The sequence below is a fragment of the Cucumis melo genome, chromosome 3 (assembly GCF_025177605.1).
Source record: "Cucumis melo cultivar AY chromosome 3, USDA_Cmelo_AY_1.0, whole genome shotgun sequence".
Lineage (NCBI taxonomy): Eukaryota > Viridiplantae > Streptophyta > Magnoliopsida > Cucurbitales > Cucurbitaceae > Cucumis > Cucumis melo.
The window spans coordinates 1,328,204-1,345,601 of NC_066859.1; the positions used below are offsets into that span (position 1 = coordinate 1,328,204).

Consider the following 17,398-nt stretch of genomic DNA (forward strand, 5'->3'; position numbering starts at 1 on the left):
AAAAGGAAAAAATAATAAGAGCTTACAGAATTAGTTGAGGAACAACGACGATAGTTCGAGAAGAATCAGAAGATGTTTGCAAAAAGAACTATTGAATTGGTGTCAAAACGTGAAGGAGAATCTTCATCGACACGAGAACAACTTTGCAATTGAAATTAAAGGGAAGGAATTTCACAACGATTAGATGTATCATTGAAGTCGACAGCCAAGGAAAAGCTGGAGGAAGAAGAAACGAGTCAAAGTAAATTTAAGAAGGTGGAGATGTCAGTGTACAAGGGGGAGGATTCAAATTCATGGCTTTTCCAAGCTGGTAGGTATTTTCAGATCTATAAACTCTTTGAAATGAAAAAACTTAATGGGGCAGTTGTTAGTTTGTGCTAGACTGTAATCAAATATAGATATTCCCCCAGCCCTCTGTTTCTTGTTTATGTTTGTAAGCCTTTATTCCCTTTTCCTTTTATTACACTAATGCTTCTAAAGTTGCAAAAAATCAAGCTAGAAATACATTTACATATTTTCGATGATTGAGTGATTTTAATAAGGAAATTGGAACAAATTTAGTTTAAAACGAATCAGCCATTAATAATTTCATGGTCAATTATCAATGTTTAGTTGGGTCTTTGACTTGCGCTGCAAAACAAACACATAAGAAATCAAATTAATTAACCAAAAAAAAAAAAACAATATGTTAGAAAGAATAAACAATTAAGTTTTCCTTAAATTTTTCGTATGAGTTTTCATTCTAAAATTCAACTTCATCATCCCTTCAAATTCTAACATCAAAACTATTAAAGTTAGAAACGCAAATTTTACAAAACTCACTAATTTCAATAGTAAGGGTTAAATTTTTCCCCCAAGTAAAATTGACCACAAAAAAAATTTAATTATTGTCTTGACAAAAAAAACAAACATTCCTCAGGAGATTCAAGAAAATACCAGCAAACTTTTTCATGCAATCATCTTTGCATGTATCATGACACGAAGTATTTGCACCACCTTTTGTCATGCATGCTTTTTCGCATGTTTCTATACATGATCTGATTTGAGGCACTAATTTGGATACTTGGTTATAAACATCCATATATTTGGCCTCAAGTTCAGAGCTTATGTTAGCGGCCGTGTCTGCCGTAGAGAATTGTAGTGATCCCACCACAACAATGCACATAAAGAAAATAATCGTAATGTTTTTCTTGGTTTTAGTTTTCAGTAAGTCTTTTTTTTTTCGTTATCGCTTTATGGTGTGAGGAAATGGGAACACCATTTTATAGCAATTTTAGTTGTTAAAGTTAGATCATTGAGCGAAAAGTAGATTCTCTCTCTATATATATTTATAACAAGTGGTGCATGTTTGTTTGTTCTCTAAATACAAGTTTTTGTTCCTTTACACGTGAATAGAGGAAGAAAGGGTCTTAATACCAAATAAAATGGTTGTGTTAGACTAAATATAATGTCTCAAATTAGAGGAAAATAAAAAATGCAAACATATATAACGTGGTGTACACCCCTTTGGTTGGTTTACTAAGGTCTCCTTGGTTAACAATTTGGTCTTCACCCTTTTATTTTTTAAAATTAAACATACAAATCTCACTTCCATTCATTCGTTTCATATGATAACCATTTGTTGGCTATATTTTAAGAGTATTTTTAAAACCAAACAATTATTTGAAATTAAAAAAAAATGGTTTTTTAAAACTTGTTTTTGTTTTTAGAATTTGAGTAAGATTTCAATTCTGGTACTTAAAAGTAATACATGCTATTTTAAGAATATAAGAGGAAATAAGTTTAATTTTAAAAAACTAAAAAAAAAAATGAAATGGTTAACAAATGGGATTTTAGTTTTTTGTTTTTATTTTTGAAAATTAAGTTTATTTCCTCTCAATTTTTTGCCATAGTTTGAATCTTTTTTTAGTAAAAGAGTTGAATTCTTAACCCAATTCTAAAAATAAAAATAAGTTTTTAAAAACTACTTTTCTTAGTTTTCAAATTTTGGTTTGGTTTTCTTTAAAAATGGGTAAAAAAGTAAATAAAAAACGAAGTTTAGAGGTAGAAGGAGCAGTTTTAGGCATAATTTCATAAGATGTAAGTGGTTACCAAAGGGGCTTAAGAAGAAGCATACTTAGTTTAACAATCCACCATATTCAAATGGATTTAAACAAGGCAGTGACCGCCAATAAGACTGAAATAGATGATATAGAAAGAAAACATTACAACATATTATCTCACCAGGGAAGAAGATTCCAATTCAAGAAGCCTCCTTGTCCTCTAGCATTATTGAACTTGTAAACAGCACCAGAAGCTAGTTGAGGACAAAACAACATCACAAAATCGAGCTTAGACTTAGGGAGCCATTGTTGTAAAACAAGAGAGTTCATTTCGGTTATCAAAGGTTTTATAATGTTTACCTTCATAACCTCCAACAACAGGGTCTTCTGCTAATAAAAGTGGTGTATCAAGAACAATGTACCTGCAATTTGGATAACAAACTTCATCGAAACCATGAAATACTAAACGTTGTTACTCTTTGCAATGGCTTAAACCAAATGGTGATGAAAAAAGTCGTGAAAAAGTACTTGAAGCAACCAACTCCAGCAGCCAAATGGCCTGCAAAGCCGGTTCCGAGTCTCGTCTCGGCCATGCTGTCAACCATAAGAATCAAGCCTGATTTTCTTGCTAGATTTATTATTTCAAGAGCTCCAAGGACTCCAAATTTGGGCAACTTGATGTTTATGGCATCCACAAGATTTTCGTCGATTATCTTACAAACATCTGTCAAGCTCCGACAACTCTCATCCACAGCAACAGGTATCCCATGCATTCTAGCGACGTTACTGACTTCTTGAAGACCTTTCCAGTCATCTCTGTCTACAGGTTGCTCAAAAACAAGAGGCACTATTCCCACATCTGCCATTAGAATAGCCATTTAAGACACTTTTTACATACTGTTGGATCGTTTTGTATCTTGGCAAATTATTACCCTTCAATTTCTCAAGAAACTTAATTGCTTCGTCGGGTGTGTATCCTTCATTTGCATCAAACATGAACGAGCAGCAGGGCTGAGCTGCATGAATGGCCTCAATAGCTGCAATTTCTGCAGCAAAGTTTTTCCCAACAACAAGCTTAAGAGTTTCAAATCCTTGATTGCAAAACTTTGAAGCCAAGATTGAGGCCTCCTCTGGGGAAAGAATTGGGACCTGCAGAATCAAATTTTACAAAGAAGAGTGGAATATGAAATTTCTTATTGAAGAATCAAGCAAAAACAATACATTATAGCACAAAAGTTTATTGAACTCAACTGTTATTCCGGTTGTTAATGTACTTGTCACGCCACCAAATAATCTCCAGAGTGGAACATTGATGCTATTTGCAACTGCATCAATCAGTGCCATCTCTACCCCAGCCCTGATCTTTAGAATACAGAAACCGTCAAAGAGTTGCTCTTAATACCATAGTAACTTGAGTCAATATTTAAAGCTAAGGGCAATTTATCACCAAACTAAAAGTAAAGTCTATTACTGACTGTATTAGCACTTGAAGTTGAAACATTGCAAGGAATCTTGATTTCCAAATGCTTTTGTCCGCATTGAAGACAAGATCAATATAAAGTTTAAGGAGTCCTTGAAGCAAATGCACATGTATAGTGATAGCCAAGTGACAACAATGGAAAGATACTTTTCACTTCAAACTCAAGTGAGTATAACTTTGCTTTTGTTTCTATCAAAGATCACATTTTATTGGAGATATCCTTGGTTATGTCCTAGAATGTTTTATATTTCTAAGGAAAATTGGATATTTTAGTTCCTGCTCCTATGGTAACAATTTCACATTTTCAATTATTACCTATTGGTGAATGTTAAATTTGGTCAATGATAAAGCATACATGACATGGTACTTTTTAAGTTGTAGACGTTTATAAGATGAATCGAGTAATAGGAGGGGAAAAGCCAAAAAAAATCTGTATGAATGAGTGGACCTAATACTTTTTTAAATTTCTACCAAATAACTTAGAATCATAACATAAAAGTTTATTACCAAACAATTTTAACATTGATGATTGGAAAGGGCATAATTGAAATTCGTTAACTGCATGATACATTAAATTGAAACTTTTTCAATTATGGAATGAAAAAACACTAAAAATAATTGGCCAATTTCTTAACTAATATGGGCTACATTCATATCTCATTACAAAAAAAACTCATTTGTACAAAGACCCCGTCAAAGTTCAAAGCATCATGCTTTGTCAAAAGGGTCAAATTTTGAACTACCATGACCATGGGTTGGCCTACTGGTGATTGAAGCTAAAATGTAACTATATAACACATGGGGTTGGGATCCAGATTTTAACTACGTCACATACACACTTTAAATTGGCTAGCATGTTCATGTCGGATGTTTGTTGGTCACATATCGGACACTTGTTAGTACAACACAAATGTGTTTGACATCCACGTAACATTTGTTGAGTAGACTAAAAAAACAAATATATGACAATAATAAAAAATAATTGATTGCGAAACATATCAAATTAAGCTTTCCTTCAGCATGTAAATGTATCAAATTCATTTACTTTGTTTTTTAAAATGTACATTTTAATTAACATGTACTTGTGATTGTATCCATGTAGTGTCGTACCTATGTCTTGTGTCGGTATTTGTGATTCTGAATCAACTATGTTATACTCATAATCTTTGAAGTGTTATATAGTTAGTTTCAAGAGAAAGATAATGAAATAATGTGTTAACTTAGCTCAAAAGTAAAATAGGATCTACAAATAAGTAAATGCAATTTGCAGTGAAACTCATTTGTAAAAGAAGGCTATTGTTGTGAAATAATGATGAGATCAAAGCCAATAATATTCCCACAAATAAGTAAATTCACAAGGAAAGGTTTGAGCAAAACTTTGACTCACCGGAGCGAACTCTCGAGGGGAAAGGAGGCCAGTAACATCATTAAACACCGAACTCAGAGTGGCCGGCGGAGTACGACGGAGGAAGTTGCAAACCTCCTGAGCCTTAGCAAGAGCCATTTCAAGACTAACGTCAGTAACAGAAGGAAGCACTTGAACTTCCCCCCAACCAACACAACCATTACTAAGTTCAACTCTCATAGCAACATTGTCCAGAGTTTCAAGCTTGGAGTTCCCAAAATGCAATGGGGAATTAAGCCCAATACTCAATGGCCTACCCTCAGCCCGCTGTACATTGACCCAAAAAGTATCCGCCACATTTTGGAAGCCAAAACTTAGCCTTTGGGAAGAAGGGGTAGGTGGATCTGCAATTAGCTCGACATTGGTGGCATGGATGGAAAGGATTCGGAGCTTGGAAGAAGTGGTTCTGGGAATGCGGAGGTGGAGACCAAAGGAAGAAGAAGGGAGAAGAGCGGCTGAAAGAAGTGAAGAAGCCATGGATTGTGAGAGTGGCCAATGATTATTGATAGAGTCAGGATTTTTGTGGTGTGGGAAGTTGGAGGGAGCAGATTTAGTGACATTTTTAGTATTGGATTTGCAAACCAACCAATGTGTCGTTCGGTCTAATGATGAGAGGATCCCATTGTCGCTTTCGCCTAATATTAAACACGTGAATTCAACGTTTTGTAAACAAGTAAATTTGTACCATTATCCTCTTTATACTATTTTAAGGACAATCAAAATCTTAAACGATTCGTTCATATCTTTCTTCCTCTTTTTCTGTCCGGTTCAACTACAAATTTTACAAAGAAACTGTTTCTTTCCTCTTTTAATTTTCTTCCTTGTCCTCCCAACTTGACTATGAGTTTTACAATGACAACCAAACCAACGTAAACTATCCATTTATATCTCATGATTGTTGTAATTGTGAAAGTCAAACTTGTAAACTTTCATAAACTAACCCATTTTAGAGTTTTAGGTAAAATTATCTTTGAAATTTGTTATTGCATTTATTATAATAGTCCATTTTGTAAAATGATATTTCTATAAGTTTACATTTTATAGTGTAATTGACACAAATTGTAAGTTGTACCTAGTATGTGTCAATTTGTTAGAATAAAATTTTGAGAAGAGTGTGAATTGATATAAATAATTAATATCTTTAACCTTAGCCCCAAAAAAATATTTTAAATGTCTGTTTTTAATTCAATTGCTATTACTTTAAAACTATTTATTATCTTATTGAAAAAAAATATCTACTTTAATTTGTTTTTCGCTTTATATTCGTTTTGGTTAGAAGAACTATGATTAGGATGTAATCAAGTTGTTAGAAATCTAAAAAGAATTGGGATATATGAAAAATCGAAAGCAAAGCAAAAATGATGATGAAATCTTGATAAGAATTTTGAATTGAAAACTATCTGAGCAGGATGAATTTAATATAACAAATTAAACCTAAAAAACTTAATTTAAACATGCGTTTACAATCCACTGAACAAAAATGCAAGTTGACTTTTGGTCTCGAAAGCCAAATGCCGAGATTGATTCTCATTATATTACTTTTTATTAATTTTCATCTTCAAACAAACATCGATGGATAAGAAATTTAAGATATCCAGTTGGTAATATTCGTTTTATAAAATCACAAGGAAACATAAAAATGTAACTGAAACAACAATGGATTTCTTTTTTTCTTGAGAAAAGCTTGATGATGTTGAAAACATTTAAATTTGGAAGGAAAAAACCTATTCATTTTCACCTTTAAAATAGAAAAAGATAAGCTTGTAATATGAAGTAGAGAAATAGCAAAACTAGTCCTAAGAATAATGATTGTGCTATTTACATACGCTATATTTATCTTTTCATCAACCAAAACTCTATTAATTAATTCTTTTTTATACTATATAGCATATAAACCATACGATTTTGTTTAAGTACAAAAAGGATGAAAATTTTGAACTCGAGACTTTTTAGTCTTTAGGTATATATAAGTTACAATAGAGCTAAACTATCGATAGCTATAAACAAAAGGATTTCATTTGCAACCAAGTCTAAATGGGCAAAATCGAGAACAAACCCATGGCCATGTTACCAAGTCAACTTAATTACCGAATAAAAAAAGAAAAATAGATAATTATAACGAGTAACAATTTTAGGAAGAATAATTAAGTATACAACAAACATTTATTTAAAAAAATTGTAAATATAGCAAAATCTACTATTGCTGATAGACTTTTGTGGTTTATCGGTTATAGACTTCTATCATTGATAAGCTTTTGACAAATTATGCTATATTTGTAATATTTTTTTAAAACATTGCTATATATGTTAAGAATTTGAATTTAATTGTTACATTTGTAACTATCTAAACAAGGGCATTGAAAACCGACATTATAAATAATTTGTCAGCATTAAAGTAACAAAAGTGTAGCAAGTTGACATACGAAGGGAAAAGAGGTGATTACAAGACAATAGAAAGAACCTCAATTATACAAAGAGTGACAATAGAAAGAACCTCAATTATACAAAGAGTATTTTCGTTTTACAAATACGTAATGTAAGGAAACATTAGCTATTAGGATATTATACTTCCTTTTCTTTTTCTTTCACTATTGGAAGTAAGATACAAAAGTGAGATAAGGTAAAAAAAAAAAAAATTATAATTTAATGAAAGAATGTAACCTTATTAGACATGGTATTCTCATTTTATGTAATTAGACCAAAAAAAAAGAGAACAGGTTTTAGCTAGACTATACTGAGAAAGGAAAAGAATAACACATGCCTGAATGGATGCTCTTGCAAGAAGTCTCCAATATCATAGACTCTGAGAATCGTCCTGACTTTTTACTTTGCCACGGAGCATGTCGGTGAAACTTCCTCGCATGATTCGTCTGAACCTAGTGTCCTCAGCTGGTGGCGGCGGTGTCGGATTTGGTGGCTCAACTGGTTCGCTTGGAATTGGCTCCAGACTTTCTTTCTTTCCCAATATCCCACCATCAACACCAAAGAAATTGGTAACCGAGGACGCAATTCCGAGATGTGCACCCATCACCTTACTGATGGTTTCAAATGTTCCTCCTGATCTCTCCTTCATTATGATTTCAAGAGCTTCCTTGTGTGCTGGATCCAGAGCATCTAAATCCCTTAAAAGGTTTTGTATGGTAGGAAGGAACAACTCTCGTATGCTGGTTGGCGATAGGTCTGAGACAAGCATCATATAACAATTGTATGTGACTATATTGTGGAAGTTTTCACTACTAAAGAAGGCATGTTTGAACACCCAATGTGATCACAAAATGAAACAAACCTGTAGCATCCAAAGCACGGATCGCCTCACAAAATGCATCAGCTCTCTCATGGCGACGCATCAATGCACTTGACGTAGGTGGTGCGGCTGAGAGTTGAAAGATCTTGGATAGAAGATGTAACATGTTAAAGTAACAAGTAGACTACATGATCTGAATATATACGATAATGTCCATAAAGTAATATGCCATCTTATTAGTCAACTAAAACAGTCCTACATGCTCGTAGTAATTAGAACGACGGCCAAGGATATAATCTCTAAGTCTTTCTGTTGTAAGAGGTACAGCCACCACCAATGCACGGATCACAGCTATAGTAGCCTCATGAGATCCGTCTTCGAGAAAAGCATCCATTTGAACCCTTATCTTCTCCACTATCTAAGAGAGTTAAAAGAGTCAAATCAGCCACACCTCTTAGTGCTCTAGAAGTCTAACATTATAGTGAAGTTTAGCTAAGCAAAGCTACATACAATGTCATTCTTGAAATGTTGTGCAACAGCTCCAAAAGCATCTATGCTTGCGTACTTCACATTCAAGTTCGGGTCTGATCCCAAAGTAATGAGAGCAGGCAAAATGTGAGTAGACGCAACTTTTGAATCAGTGTAAGGTACCTAGAAATAAATTATATTTGATATAGCTTTCAATATGGAGTGGAAATTAAACAGATGGTAATTACGGAACAGTTAAGCTTACAATAACTTTTAGCAGATTGGCGGCACTGATCTTCATGCTTATGTGAGAGCTGACAACCATCTCCCATAGAATATTAAAAATCATTCCATGGTGCTGTTCGAATGTGCTGTACAATGGAAAGAAACCTCAGTAGAGAACACTACAAAATATATATATATATATATATATACATGTATTTAGTTAGATACACACCAAAAGAACCGGACTGCATCTACAATTTCAGTATATCGATTCACTGAATGACTCTCCTCCTTAGTCCCTTCAACTAATAGTTTCCTCAAAAAATGCACCAACTCTTCCTCCTTACTAGGAGCACCCAAAACACCAGCTAGAAGAAGTGGCAAAACACAAATTGTGGCAAGTCTTTCGCCCAAAATGGTTTTCGGTTTAAGACCTTCAACAAATAAACCATCACCATAATAAGACAATACAAGAAATAATTTGCATAAATTATGCCAAATAAGCAATACTATTGGGGGAACTTTTTTGAATTTTAAGTCAATATTGACCTTAAAAATTGAGCTTTAAGCTTAAAAAGGGTGACATCAATCAATACCTCCTTAAAACAAAATTCAAACCAATAAATCATAGGGAATTCAATCAACAAAATACCCAAAATCCAATTATAAAAATGTCCAAATTGGAAATTCAAATTATGGAAAATATTAATTTCACCACCGATTAAATTTCAATTTAATTTTGATAAAATTAAGGAAAATTATTTTAAATGACAAAATTTCTAAAAATATCAACAAAATATAGCAAAATATCACAATCTACCTTGTGATAGACCACGAAAGACAATGAAAATAGCCCTAAAATTAAACCTTGAGGGTCAAACTTAATTCAGTCAACAAAGTACCCAAGTAATATTTTTTGCCAGCAATAACATGATGTATTTGATTATTTACCTTTAATTCTTGAATGGATAGTTGAAGGGAAAAACCCCAAATCTGCACTTTCCCCAACTGCTACCAAGAATACAGGCAGCATTATGTGTGTCAAATAAGGATTGCCAAAACATTCAGATACGGCCAAAAGAAACTGCATAGTCCCAAAAAAAAAAAAAAAAAAAAAAAAATGGAAAAGAAGATTAGAGAAAGAGGGTGACGCACCAAAAACAAAACTGAAGTTAAAGAATGGCGTAGAGAATGATGAAGCACCTTGGTAATTCGATTTCTCAAGTTGTCTTCTTTCTGAGGTAAAAAACAGGCCAGCTGTATTAAATCAGGAAGGCAGTCTACATGAATCCATTCAAATGCTGGCCATTCAATGCAACCCCTAAACCAGTAGCACACAAGAGTCAAACTGATGTGAACTTCATTTGCAAAATATTAGTGGTAAATTGACAAAGGGTCATATTCCAGATGTGTAGAAAGTGATGAAAAACTGTAACGAGAAAATAGAAGAATTTACCCTGCATACAATTCAAGCACAGAAGTAGAGATCATGGTTCCAGTTGCTTGCGTTACAGAAGAAAATGGGCAAGTTTCTATTGCTTTTTGGTGTACAAACGGAAGCAACTCTGACAGCATTTTTAGTAAGACATCAACATTCCAGCGTTCACGCTCACCTAAAGCACGAAGATGAGACTCCACTGACCCTTCAACACCCGAAAGAGGTGGGCACCGCTTCAAGTCAAAGTTGAGCAGATAAATTAGTGACAACGGATAAAGTTCCCAACACAGACAGTGGAGATGATGAGATAAAAGCACACCTGAGCAGAGCTCAAAATATGAGACATTAATACTCTTAAGACGTGGTCTAATTTGTTTCCCCACTTTATAACTGCAGGAACCAGTTCCTTCATTGAAGTTTCCACAACCACACCAGCCGGATCACATATCAGCTGGAACATCATCTCCTCTACCTGTTGAAAAACAAAATTAAGTATTATACGTCTATAGAAAAAAAAACACTTGTATCCTAATACTTTCTTTTTTCCCCTCTTATGAGTCATCCTATCTATGGCAAGGGGAAACAGCTCCACTCCCCAGACCTTGTGTTATCAACCTGTTCTAGAGCTTACATTGTAGCAAATTCTCTCAAGTCAGAATTCTTCTCCATGATTGCCTCGTAGCATATTTAGTGAGGCTGACCTTGTAATATTTGTCAGTGTTTGGAAAGAGAGGAAGCAGAATAGCAAGATTATGAACAGCAGCCTCCCGCACAACAGTTGCAGCATCTTCAATCAGTTGTTGTACAATAGACAGAATAAGTGAATCACGAATCTCCGGCCGAACAAATTCTGCTAGCTCTCCACATGATTGAGCAACAAGTAGTCTACGTTCCTCATACATGTGATTTATCTGATATTAAATAGAAAATATAAATATTCCTTCAAAATGTTCACAAAAGGTGCAAATAATCTGTCCACGAAGTAGACTGCAAAACTCACTTGTTCCCAGCACTGAGGGAGTAACTCTGTTTCTGTTCTCATCTCTCCAACACTCTTAGCAAGGGTTACACATGCCTAAATAGTAGACAAAAGCTTTGGTGTGAATACAATAAAATAGAAACCTCCAAAACACAGAGTTGAAGACATTAAAAAGGGAGAAAACACACAAAAAACACCCACATCCATGATGATACGTCTCTGCTGTTCATCTGGACGTTTGATTAAATTAAACAGTGTATGAGTTAAGGAATCTCTGGTGCCACTATCTGGATGACGTTCAATTGCACACATTATAAGGGGAAGAAGCTCCTGAAAGTCAAAACAAACATTAAATCATATATGGAAATAAGACATCTTTAATATATCATAGAGAGACTGAAAAGAACCTCACGATGATTGATCAAAACATAAGGAACTATCTTCGGCAACGCATCTGCAAGTATCTGAATGGTCCCCAAACCCTGTCGAACAATTATCATAGGTCATATATCTAAGTTTGAAAGATTGACATGGAGAGAGAGTAAATGAACGTGAAAGATTTTTGGACAGGCATTAGAAATGCAACTGGACCCAAGTAGAAGAAAACATATGCACCTCAATCCTATGTTGGCACCATAAAAGCCTGACTCAAATGTGAACTGGGTAAGGAACTGATGGTTTACCTTTCCAAAAACAGCTTCATCATCACATGGGTTGTCTGCTTTCACAGGTAGCACATTGTCTTCTGTAAGTTGCTGACCACTTGGTTTGGAGAGGCTTTCTTTATTTTCCATACAATTATCATTATTTGTTGAAACTACTGAAAGTTCATGTAAAACTTCCTCTGATTTGCTCATGCTGATACCAGAAGTTTGCGTACCTAGTGACCGAGAATCTCCATTATCTACAACCGCATTCCTTGCATCTGAGACATGGGCCAAAATGTCTTCATGTATCTCAACAACTTTGTCTTCTGCCTTCTCAGACACTTCCTTAGTAACAATTGGTTCAACATGATCCGAAGCATTCACATATTTTGCTTTTAAAGTCTCAATTTCATTTTGCAGTAACTTTATTTCCTCCTTGTATGTTTCAGAGGACTGCAGTTGGCCAGGATCCACGTCATTAGTAACTGAGTACAAATTAGAACGAGAACCCTCAATGTGCATTTTTAGTGCAGTGATTTCAGCTCTACAGTCATTGAGTTCCTTTCTCTGGTGCTCCCAGGATTTCTTTAAATCTTGTACCTAAAGATAAGTACATGTCATTTTATGAATTAGGAGAAAAAATAGGCTGCATCTCCAAAGTGTATTGAGGGGAATATACCAGGCTTTCTTTGTCTTTAATTTCCTTCTGCATAGTTTCTAAAGACTTTGTTAATGCTCCTATCTGACCATCTGCCAAATCTTTGTTTCTTAGCAAGCTTTCCTTTTCATGATTTAATTTCTTGTTTGCTTCTAGCAAAGATTCATTCAGTCGAATCATTGCAATTTTTTCCTGTAAAGCAGATACATGATAATGATACAAGCCGCAATTCAGAAAACAGTTCTTTCTTTTCGTTTCCTTTCTTTTCTTTTCTTTTTTCTAAAATGAAACAGACCTCACGAATACTAATTGGGGGGGAAGGAAACCCATCTGACATGGGAAGTACAAAAAACATATATGTATAAAAAAAAAGCTCCAGCTCCTGCTAATCGTACAAAGAGGATAAATATTAAAAAGTTGAAGGCAGTGGACCCAACAAGAGGCACTTAAATATGCCCGACTCTAGGTGTTGGCTTCAAGAAGGAGCAGCAACAAATTGATGTTCCTATTCAGTGCCAATATGTTCATGATGCCATTATGTTCTCCTTCAATAACAGTAGTATTCTTGAAATTGGTTCTCTCTCTTTAAAAATTTTCAACAAACAGGTTTTATTTCATAGGATTCAACAAGCATTGGTTCAAATTCAAACTATCAATTTATCCAAGACAATTAAATGAACCATCAATGTATACAAGGGGGAAATATGCATAGAGACTGTTGGTGGAAAATTGTCTAGGAGGCTTGCCCAAGGGAAGGCACAAAGAGTGGAGGAGGAGATTTTGGGTATCCGTTATAGATAGGATTAAACTAGCTGGGAAAGAATTTTCTACTGTCAAAAGGAGGTAGATTAACTTAGGCGCATGCAATTTTATCTCAAACTCATAATTACCACTTTCTTCTTATCACAAGCTGAGGTTGCTGACAATATGACAAGGGCCTTGAAGAATTTCATCTAGAAAAAGTGTGTGAAGACAAAGGGTGCCATCTTGTCAATTAGAAATGGACCTATCTCCCTCCCCTTGGAGATATTGGTGTCATAAATTTGAGAAGCCTAATTGGACCCCCTTGATAGTAAAGATCGGTAGGAGGGTTGAGGCACAAATAAAGTTCGAGTTTCCCAGAAGTTGGGCAGCTAGGCACATTGACTAGTAAACCAGCCCACTGCAAGTTGATAGTCAGTACACTTGAATGGAATTTTCGTCCCACAAAACTTATTCTCTGGAAAGAATCCTAAGAATGTAAAAAGAATTTTATGGTCCATTGAAAAAACTCTTCAACATTCCCATCTGACGAACCTTCTGTTTATATTTTAACCACCGTAATTTGAAACTGAAGAGGATACTGTTTCTCTCTCAAAATTTTGGATCTCCTGTTGTGTCCCCTAGAGATATCACTAATTGGCTGCCAAAGATCCTTTATGGTTGGTAGGTAACAAACAATGCAACATGTTAAAGTTATGCAACTAAAGCTTGCTTATGGTCTTTTCTTAGAAATATGAAATAGATTTTAAGTCACTAACAAAAAGTTTTGATTCCTCTTTGTGACAGTATGCTATTCACTTCTACTAACTATAGAGCCATCCATCAGCCTTTTTGCAATTTTACTAGCTTATTGATCAACCAAAATTGGGGTTGCTTTATATAGTAACCTTGTAGAAGAGTCAGGCCTGCTACATCCTTAGCCATTAGATTTCAAGGTTTCTTTGGTTGGAATGAAATACTCGAGTACAATGGAATATCAATATTTATTGGTAGCATCTAACTTGAGTCTTTAACCGTTGCTTTGATGGAGAAACGCGAAAAGTAAAACGGGTTTTTAATATTTGTAAGAACCGTCTTTAAATTAACTTGAGAGCAACTTGCACTTGTAACAGGAACTACCTCTGCAGCTTCTGTGGTGGAGGATAGATATTGATAATAGTAGTGACGCAAAGCATCTGATACACATGCAGGTGAGTTAGGCCAAACATCAAGGTCTTGATCTGTAACCTGCACAGGAAAAGCTTAATCATTAATGTACAATCTAAAACAGTTATGGATATCAATGAACAATCTGAAGCACATAATATGCGAGCGAACACAAGCCACTCAAGGCAGACTCTACTTTTTTCTGTCTTGAAAAAAAATCAAAATAGGACTTTTTATTTATTACAAAAAAAAAAAAAAAAAAAAAACAAAACAAAACAAGAGAAGATTGAGTATGAATGCCGAAAAAATAGCCATTTAAAGAATTCATTGTAAAAATGACAACAAAGTGATGAGCTATAACTATGCACAGATACATATATGTTAAATCACCCATCAACCCAAGAGTTTAAGTTGATGGGTTCCAGTAAATTTAATTATATAAATACTTTAACACTCACTCACTTGTGGGTTTGCAAATTTGTAGGGACAAAAAAAGTAGAACTCAATCTTAATTGAGAATAAAATGTATTACAAGGGTTCAACCACAGAACCTAGAGCTCTAATATCATTATTAAATCTCATTCAAGTCAAAAGCTTAAGTTGATGGAGTAGTGTAAATTTAATTTTATCAATACTTTAATAGTGTGTGTGTGTGTGTATTGTGAAAAAAAAAACAAAAAAGAAAAAATAACATAATTGCGAATTGTTCAAATGAAACTATTAAAAGAAACTTTTGTATAATCCTAATAGAAAGACAAACATTGCTTGCTCTGTACTTAAACCAGTAGTCTCTAACATTGAACAACTTGAATCAATAGAAGTCATGTTCTCAAACATCATAACATATCCATTGAAGTTATTAGGATTATCATTTTAACAGATGAGAACCAAAGAAAGTTTCTTGGCACACCTCTTTTAGGAAAATGATGGATACGACAACTAAAGAAAGTCTACAGATGATAGGACAACAAAACAAAAAATCCATTATCTTGCATGGTGTATACCTCTTCATAAAATGTCATTGCAGTAAGTCGATAACCTGCTAGAAGCAGATATTCCTTCACAGCGCAATTAAGATCTTGACGTTCATTGTCTTTAAGTGGACCCAAATCAGAGGAGGCATTCCCCTTTTCTAGATGAACCTCTTGCCGACCTCTAATGGTAGAGTCAGCCTTTGAATCTATTAAAATCAACGCAGAGAAATAACTTTGGGAATGGGATAATAGCCAATAAGAGTTGACCAAACAAATAATCAATACTACTATCGTTATCCAGACGCTGCACACAGATAATTTAAATCGTAAAGCAAGGATTTGAGGCGTCAACAAGAGTATCAAACACCCCAGATGATAAAAAGGGCATTGTCATTACCCTGAAAACCTAATTCCTTTTGACGTTGCAATTGTAGAAAGCAAATCAAGTGAGGTCATCAATGGTTGCTACCTAGAACTTTCTTCCCTTATTTCCAAACCCATTAATCTTTCAGGGAGCAGTTCTTCAAAATCAGAAATGCTGAAAAGATACTTACCACTCAACTCAACTGAATGGGCCTCATTCTTTTTCTGCAATTCAATCTTCAATTTTGAAATGTCTTCTTGAGCTAACCGCAGCTCATACTCACTGATAGCTAACTTTTCTTCTATTGCTTCTTTCTCCTCCAACAAACTTTGAGGGTCTGCAACTGCACCAAATAGGAAAGAGAAAGCAAAGGGATATTAATTTCAGAAACAAAACTAAATGTCAGTATCATGATTGATACACATTGAAAAAGCAGGTGAATAAAAATACAACGGTAGACTATGAACCCAAAAGCCGCAGGGATTGCAGAAAGATTCCCTAGTTGGGATTAATGAAAAAGAACTAAAATTACCAATAATAATAATTAAATTGAGCTCCAAAGTAGCTTTAGATTCAATGGTTTCTCAAATTTAAAACTCTTCTTTATGGTGACCCTTAAATATTACAACATTTATTTCCAACTACACAACCCAAAACAAAAACTTATCTGCACAATCCGATGGGAGAAATGTTTTGATCTACGATGATTTCTCCATTGGAATATGAGTTTAACTCAACTCTAAGCTGTCCAAGATCATAATCGAATTACTATTTGTTTCATCTTATTCTCTGCCTCTGTCTGTCTTGCTATTTTTCGCCAACTTCTAAGTTCTATCACATTATCCCACATCCATGGGTATTGAACTAGTTATCTCAACCCTAGTATCTATCCACTACCTTACTTAACAAAAGACAGTCGAAATCTCTGCATCAACCTATAGCATAATACATGATTCATTTCCTCCATTTATTAAACAAAAAAAAAAAGAGAGAACATTACAATGTCAAGTCTAAGGGTAATATACAATCTCTAAAAACATTGATATTCGAGCCAAAAGCTGGAAGATCTCGGTGACAATTTGTATTCGGTTAAACAAATAATAAGAAAACAAAAGTTTTTCATCAATGCACACTATGGAATTGCCATTGAGCACAATAGAAAAAATTGGAGCTCTAAACTTAAGATGCTTGAAAAAAAATGGAAAGTAGTAGAAATCAATCAACTAGTACCCATATTCGCATAATTTGTGAATAGAAGAAACAGAACAGAAGTAAATACATAAAAGAAAGATCGGAAATAAAGAGGAAAAAGAAAGACGGAAGGAACCTCGAAGAGAATTGAAGCGAGTGATTTGATCAGGAGGAAAGTGAGCAGGATCGGAGAAGAAGTCTTTGAGACGAATGGCCTGGGCATCACGGCCATCGTCAAGAAGCTCGTGGAGGAGCTCAAATGCTGTCAAGACATAGTTCTCCTCAAGCAAAAAGTTAACCACGCAATTGCACAAGGAAGACCTTTCGACGTCCATGGAAGTTGGGTTGGCAGAACAGAAATGGTTCACATACTAC

At 34.6% G+C, this 17,398-nt stretch overlaps 2 protein-coding genes across 2 annotated transcripts; both read right to left on the reverse strand.

Moving 5' to 3' along the window:
- Nucleotides 1–39: 39 nt before the first annotated feature.
- LOC103485448 (L-Ala-D/L-amino acid epimerase-like) lies at nt 40–5,485 on the reverse strand. Its single transcript, XM_008443044.3, has 7 exons — nt 4,910–5,485; nt 3,294–3,404; nt 2,975–3,191; nt 2,571–2,901; nt 2,403–2,464; nt 2,224–2,296; nt 40–630 (listed from the first exon to the last, which is right to left on the reverse strand). Exons 1-7 carry the CDS (start codon nt 5,402–5,404, stop codon nt 609–611), a joined length of 1,311 nt encoding a protein of 436 aa, XP_008441266.1. The 5' UTR covers nt 5,405–5,485; the 3' UTR covers nt 40–608.
- A 1,882-nt stretch (nt 5,486–7,367) lies between these two features.
- On the reverse strand, nt 7,368–17,358 carry LOC103485447 (uncharacterized). The gene is made up of 20 exons (XM_051082002.1): nt 17,160–17,358; nt 16,023–16,175; nt 15,499–15,674; nt 14,468–14,575; nt 12,608–12,778; nt 11,965–12,528; nt 11,689–11,763; nt 11,483–11,611; nt 11,303–11,377; nt 11,004–11,213; nt 10,622–10,774; nt 10,321–10,535; nt 10,068–10,185; nt 9,816–9,948; nt 9,097–9,298; nt 8,905–9,010; nt 8,682–8,822; nt 8,464–8,589; nt 8,214–8,328; nt 7,368–8,107 (listed from the first exon to the last, which is right to left on the reverse strand). Exons 1-20 carry the CDS (start codon nt 17,356–17,358, stop codon nt 7,722–7,724), a joined length of 3,555 nt encoding a protein of 1,184 aa, XP_050937959.1. The 3' UTR covers nt 7,368–7,721.
- Nucleotides 17,359–17,398: the final 40 nt, after the last annotated feature.